Source organism: Lipotes vexillifer, unplaced genomic scaffold, assembly GCF_000442215.2.
Source record: "Lipotes vexillifer unplaced genomic scaffold, Lipotes_vexillifer_v1.1 scaffold1109, whole genome shotgun sequence".
In the NCBI taxonomy this organism is placed as follows: Eukaryota; Metazoa; Chordata; class Mammalia; order Artiodactyla; family Lipotidae; genus Lipotes; species Lipotes vexillifer.
The window spans coordinates 838,981-846,375 of record NW_006791562.1 but is presented as its reverse complement, the minus strand read 5'-3'; the positions used below and the strand labels follow the sequence as shown (position 1 = coordinate 846,375).

General features: G+C 38.5%; 1 protein-coding gene across 1 annotated transcript in view; it reads left to right on the top strand.

Annotated features, from left to right (window-relative positions):
• The window catches only part of RDH14 (retinol dehydrogenase 14), a 4,359-nt gene extending 292 nt beyond the window's left edge, over window positions 1–4,067 (top strand). Inside the window, exons 2-3 of the mRNA XM_007464466.1 lie at window positions 6–140; window positions 3,450–4,067. Coding sequence (XP_007464528.1) covers window positions 6–140; window positions 3,450–4,067 — 753 coding nt within the window. The remainder of the gene's footprint in view (window positions 1–5; window positions 141–3,449) is intronic.
• The last annotated feature ends 3,328 nt before the right edge of the window (window positions 4,068–7,395 follow it).

Here is a 7,395-nt window from a genome sequence, read left to right as displayed (position 1 = left end):
TTCAGCTCCGCCGCGAGATCTGCCAGGCTGGGGGCCCCGAACTGGGGCCTGACTCCAGCGGGGCCGGCGAGCTCGTCGTCAAGGAGTTGGACCTCGCCTCGCTGCGCTCCGTGCGCTCCTTCTGTCAGGAGGTGCTCCAGGTGTGGCGTTCTGGGAACCTGCCGGGGATCGGGGACTGGATTGGGGCTTCGGCGGGCGAGGCGGGGCCTGGAGGGCCGGGGGCTGAGCCGGGGAGGGTACCGCCCACAGTCGAGGGGGAGTGAACTTGGGAATGATTCGGGCGGCTTGGGAATTGAAGGCTGGAAAAATTGGTGGGACAGTCTTCTGTCTTCCAAGAATGTTGAGAAAGAAAATGGGCCCAAGAGGAAAATAAGCGAGTTTCTGAACATTTCCTCTTGCCGTGTGAGGACAGCTCAGGAGGAGATCCGCCAGGTCCCTGGATTGTTCTTCCTGTGTCCAAAGTGAACGTGCACCAAGCCATCTCTCAAAGAGCCTGAGAGCACATAGGGGACGTTGCTAGACAAGGACCTTGGAGCAATTTCCCCCCGACCCGCTAGGGTAGGAAGTTTAGCTTTCTACCACCAGTGAACTCATGAGCAGTATTCTTAACCATACTCTAGCCTAACTTCCAAATAGACTGGAGCTTGGAATGCCAGCGGTCATGTGCTCTAAATGGGGACAGAAATAAAAATAATATAATACCTAGCACTTATTGAAAGTTTCCTGTGTGCCAGGAGCTGTTCCAAGCATTTCAGATATTTTTTTAAACTTTTAATGAAATTAAAGTGACTTTGACTGCTCTTGTCATCCAGTCTTCACAGTAACCCTGTGAGGTAGGCATTGTTATCCCCATTTTACAACGTAAGGCCACTAAGGCATAGGTAGGCTAAGTAATTTGCCCACGATCTGTCTCTGGAGCCCTTGCTTTTAACCCCTATACAGTACTTCTGCTAGCCTGCCAGTGAGGTAGAGGGTTTCTTTGTTTAGATAGTAGATATTACACCGAAATGGATGTCCTCTGCTGAAAGTGAGGTAGAAGGGTTCCCTGCAGAGGTGACTTGCAAGAGGGCATTCAGAAGAGTGATATTTAAAATTAGCTGGCATAGAAAAGGCGCCTATATGAAAAGGAGTCTCCTGAGTCTAGAGCAGAAGTTCCCAAACTTTCTAATTTTTTTCATGATGCCCTTAGGCCAAACAAATATCTGACAGCTTATTCGTTAAGCAATTAGATCCAAACAACTTAATAAGTATTTATGTAACAACTTAGTAGCTGTTTGAAACAAAAATACACATAGCATAGATGAAAGAAAAAAACATTTTTATTTCATTTTTCAATAACCATAATTATTATAACCATAATGGGAAATGTGCATCTGTTGTTCACTGTACCAGCTTGTCAAACTTTGGAATTAGACTGAACATTGCCACCCTCATTTCTGTTCTATGTTGACTTTTAACATTGTACTTGCATTTTATTGCAGCAACTACTAAACACTCAGCTTTGCAAAGGTAGGACATCATGAAAAGGAATATAGCACAATAAAATGTTGAAGGTGTGAGCCACTTGGAGCTTGGTAGTTTTTGAGATGTTGAGCAGAGTATCATTTTGTTTCCCTTGAAAATTTAAAATACTCCACCCTGAGAGTTTCCTTGTGACTCTGTAGGGCAACTTGATGCACAGTTGGGGAGCTGTTACAGATCCAGAGAGTTTTGGTTTGTTTTGCCATTATGACCAGTATTTCATTATCAGGTTTAGAAATTAGAAGTAATAGTGTACAAGAGATGTTGGGAGAATCAAAAGTGGATCTTCCTATTCATTAAAAATGTAGATGGGACTGGGTATACTTATTCCTTGATACCTATGGTTTCTCACTACTTTGGCCACTTGACAGAACCAATTAAAAGTTAAGGAGATAAAGAGATAACTAAGTTGTCCTTGCTTCTAAGTATGTATTAAGTTCCTTCCTGGCTCTGAAGTTCAGTAGTTCAGTGACTATAACCAGAATTTAAAAAACAAAAAGGAAGTGTAAATTTCCCACAGGTTGGTATTCTTGGTATTTATGTCATTTATCTTCTAGAATTTAAAAAACAGTAACTGATACAGTCTTAAAATAACACAAGCCCAGCAAAGAATGATGGCTCAGAAATGATTAACACAGGAAACTCTTCCAAAGGATTACTGAAAAGAACACTCCTTTCTTTCCCCCACGGGTGAACTCTTGCCTTCTTTTTGAAGTTGACTATTGGAAAAGCAAAAGGTGCTGAGACAGACAGAATGAGAAATAGTTAATCCACTGACAGGTAGGCTTTGATAACAGTTGTGAAATTTAACACATTCTTTTCACTTACATTTGGCAAAAGGGCCAGTGATATTTGAAATTTGACCTCAAATTTATTTAATTGTGGGTCATCACTGTGTCTTTACACCTGGAACACGTTGTACATTTCTTTTTCTCTGCCCATGAAAAGAGACAGAGCCAGGAAGGGACAAGGGAAAACCAACTTACATGAAGTAAAGAATGAAAAGACTTCCCTTTGAGGACAGTCTAAATTTTAGGACTTTAATCTGGGAAGATGCAGGAGGATATGGTCAGAGTGCGAAATTCTGACTGTATAGATCTCTTAAGTTGGGGGCTCCTCGAAGCTTGAAAGAGGTAGATTTCATATCGGGAAAAAAGAACTGTGAATTCTAGAGTCGTAACAGAGGTTAAAGGTGTTTGTTGGGCAGACCTCCTCTGTTAAGTCTCCTTTGCTGTTATTGTGAGACTTAGTATGTATGATTCATGGTTTTGTTTCTGATATGTTTATACTACCTGTTTAATATTTCTCTTAATGTTTCGTTGACTTATTCATGATGTTCTCTCCAGTCTTAATTTGCATCCCTCACCCTCTCTATTGCTTGTCCCATTTTTAAGGAAACAACCTGGAGTTGCTCCATTCCCATGGTGGCATTTATTATTAGAAAATTACAGAATAAAACAATCCTAACTTGCCCCTGGTGTTCATACTAGTAGCTCTGGGAATAAACAATGCTGACCTGTCTTGTGCTGTAGTTCCACTCTCTAGCTCACATTGACGGTCTAGCTATGGTTTGAAAATCCCAATTAGAAAAGCGGTCTAGCTTACTAATTAAGAATAGGGCCATTGGTGTCAGATTTCAACTTCCGGTTTCTGTTTGCCACTTAGGAGCCCTGTGATTCTGGACAAATCACCTAACTCTGGTGCCTCAGTTTGCTTATAGAGTTGTTGAGAGTAGTTGAGATAACATGAAAAGCACCAGGTCAGGCACACAAGTCATTGTTGTCGTCGACTTCTTTTCTCTCAATTGTTGAAAACTCAGAGGCGTTTTTTAGAATTTTAGTAGTTTGCAGGAATTGTTTAAAATTTTATTTTAGGCACATTTAAGGCCTGTGTTCATAACTCTGCCATTCTCTTTTTGCCATTTGAAGGAAGAGCCTAGACTGGATGTTTTGATCAATAATGCAGGCGTCTTCCAGTGCCCGTATATGAAGACTGAAGATGGGTTTGAGATGCAGTTTGGAGTGAACCATCTGGGGCACTTTCTACTCACCAATCTTCTCCTTGGACTCCTTAAAAGTTCAGCTCCCAGCAGGATTGTGGTAGTTACCTCCAAACTTTATAAATATGGAGACATCAACTTTGAAGACTTGAACAGTGAACAAAACTATAATAAAAGCTTCTGTTATAGTCGGAGCAAACTGGCTAACATCCTTTTTACCAGAGAACTAGCCCACCGCTTAGAAGGCACAAATGTCACTGTCAATGTGTTACACCCTGGCATGGTGCGGACCAACCTTGGGAGGCACATACACATCCCACTGTTAGTCAAACCACTTTTCAATTTGGTGTCATGGGCTTTTTTCAAAACTCCGCTAGAAGGTGCCCAGACTTCGATTTATTTAGCCTCTTCCCCTGAGGTAGAAGGTGTGTCAGGAAAGTACTTTGGGGACTGTAAAGAGGAAGAACTATTGCCCAAAGCTATGGATGAATCTGTTGCAGGAAAACTCTGGGATGTCAGTGAAGTAATGGTTGGCATATTAAAATAGGAACAAGGAGCGGAAGAGAGCTGTTTGTAGGACTGGATGTCAGCTCTGTCGTTTTTTGGTTTTTTTTTTAATTTTGGCTACTCCACGTGGCTTGCGGGATCTTAGTTCCCCAACCAGGGATCTAACCCGGGCTCCCAGCAGTGGAAGCATGGAGTCCTAACCACTGGACCGCTAGGGAATTCCCTGGATGTCAGCTCTATCTTTGATCAGGAATGCTGTGGCTTGGGTACTTGCTACTTGAAAATGCAATTTTGGTTTTACCATAGTACTGCTAAGAGGTACATAGAGTTATTTTGAAGTTACTAAAAAGTTATTTTTTGGAGAACATAAAATTTCAGAAAAGATGTTTTAAATATATATAATAAGCATATCAATGATTATAATGAGTGATATGGTTATAATATATTTTAAAATTATAATTGAACAAGCATGGTTTACAAATATTAAAGAATTCAGGGACTTGAAATAGATACTTTGAGAAGTTTTTCAAATATCTTTGAGTTTTATGGTATGTTTAAAGTGTTAAGTGTTTTAATGACAATACTGGCTTTTGTGGGGAAATAATATGCATGGTGTGAATGCACAATTCTTACTTGGAATAAATTTACTGATGTAAATTCTTATTTGTGTATTCCTTTAGAAGTTTCTCTGAAATTAGTCCTTTATCATCTCATTAGCCTCTACTGATCTTGGTATGCCCAGTGCCTTTTCTTCCCACATATCTTGCACACTGCTTTAAGAAGTAATATTTCTAAAATCCAAATCTGTGTCACAGTGTCATGTCCCTGCTTAAAAACTTGTGGTGGTTTCCAGTTGCCCATAACTGGATTTCCAGCCTTTTTTCTTTCTTTTTTAAGCTGCAGAATGTTTTTCTTCAAGAGGAGTCTTATTCAAATGTAGAAGCTGGATGGGTATAATAGATCATAGCAATGCTGTGAGGATGGAGTCTTCCAAGGCTATTTCTGAAGGGACTTTGTGCAATTCAGTAGTTTATAAACCATTTCCATTTAAACATTTTAGTATATTTTTGAGACTCCCCATGAACTGGCCACATGCTTACCTTGTACTCTTAAACTCAGTGCTGTCCAGTAGAACTTTCTGCAATGATGGAAATAATTCTGTCTGCACTGTCCAATATGGTAGACTCTAGATACATGTGTTTATTGAGTACTTGAAATGTGACTGAGAACTGATTTTCTAATATTACTTAAGGTCAATTTAAATTTAAATAGGCCTAGTTACTAACGTCTTAGACAGTATATCTCTACTCCTTTCATTGTATAACCCAGTCCTCAATATGGACAAATCACCCACTTGCCTCTGGGCCTTTCCTTATATTGTTCTTTCAATCTGGAATATCCTTCTCTTTTTTACTGGGAATATTACTTAACCTTTAACATTCCCTTCAAGTGTGTTCCTTTCCTTAATATCTGTAGGAGGATCCAATTCTCAGTCTACTTTTTTTTCATTGATCTTGGCAGATTTACTAGGAATTTAGTGCACTAATTATTTGTTCACAACTCTAGCTAGACAATTGCAATAGGAATTATCCAAGGAAAGATTATATTCTTACTAGTTTTCCTTCCTCAAGAGTCAGGTATAGTACCTGACACAGTAAATACTAGTGTGTGAGTAAATAATAAGTCAATGGTGGTATACATAAAAATAATTGAGTAAGTAGGAATATTGTAGGCATCAATAGTAATTTTAACTATTTGTTTTAACCATCTCATAATATTGACAAAAAGAATTATGACTGTAAAGGATAAACAACTACACAGAATTTAATGGCCATTTTGGTCAGGAGTAGTCCTTGATTGGTTATTATTTTTAAGACTATAATATCTGGTTACCAGTATCAGTTCTTTCTAAGAATGGCAGGATCTTGGCAAATGGTATAGAAGGTCTGTTTTCTATTAGAGCATTGGGTTGTGAATATGAGAAACACTTAGTGTTTGTATCATCACAGGTGTGTCTTTGCAGGTGTAGTCATTATAGCTGCATCATATTCTTTGAAACATTTTAAAAAAATAATCCTACAAAGAGACCTGCTGAATTTAGAAATATGGGCAGGAAATACATCAGAATGCAACCTGGAAAAATGGAAGCTAATAAATCTGTCCTACACCTCGACTTCATTAAAAAGGAGCCTTTTTTTTTTTTTTTTTTTTCATTTAATACCATCTTTTCTGGCTGCATTTTGATACCTGATGCTTTTCAGGGGATTTGGGCCTTTTGTGAGAGTTGAGCCTTTCAGAGTTCTTGTTTGTGGCACCATAATAAAATAGTATATATTAATTTATCATGATGGAAAACTAGAAACTAGAAACTCATCTGGAAACACTACCTATTAAGGTAAAATGAGCTGCCATTTGGAAGATGTCCTTCCCACTCAGTGTTTGGTGGAGTCGCTGTAGTATAACTAGTTAGATTTTGAAGATTATTTAAACCCTTTGCTTCTCTCTCCTTTCCCCTTTCTGCTGACTTCTATTTCACTGGGCAAGGAAATAAGAAAAAGGCAATTCTGTCACTTTGATACTCTCGCCTTTGGCAAAATATTGTTAAGAAAGAAGCATGTAATGTGCCAGATAATGGAACAATTGAGTTGGAAACCCATTTTCATGTTGGTTACTGACAATCTTTTGAAATACTGACTTCTATTTCAAGCAGGTTTTTCTGAAAATGAGTGAGATTTCTGGGTCCTCTGCCTGAACTTCACTCAGAGTAACTATTTTATATAGTGGGGTTCTAAGTAGCATTTAATTGGGAAAGTGATCTCACTGCTTAAATATATCACCACATTGGGTTTGATGAACAACTCTACTGCTTAATTCTGTCTGTGACCTTGGCAAGTTACTTAACCTCTCTGAGCTTCTGTTTTCTTGGCTCTATCATTGAGACATGAATGCTAACTTTAATGGATTGTTCAGTGAAGAGGCCGACAGAGTAAAGAGTTTAACAAAATACCTGCCACATGTTCATTTCCTCTTCCCTATATACCTTATCATTATACTATTATTAGTAATAGTAATTAGGTGAGTACACATAATGGTGAAAAAACCTCTAAACCAAGAGTCAGCAGCCTTTTTTTAAAAAGGCTACATTGTAAATACTTAAGGTTATTAAGCCATATGCACATATTCTTTTTCTGTTACATATTCTTTTTTAACAATCTGTTAAAAATATGAAAAATTCTTGGATCACAAAGGCCATACTATTTACTTATGCAACACCCCAATGTATTCACTAATTTGTCTTTTGATGTGGGCCATTTTTAAAGTCTTTATTGAATTTGTTATAATATTGCTTGTTTTATGTTTTGGTTTTT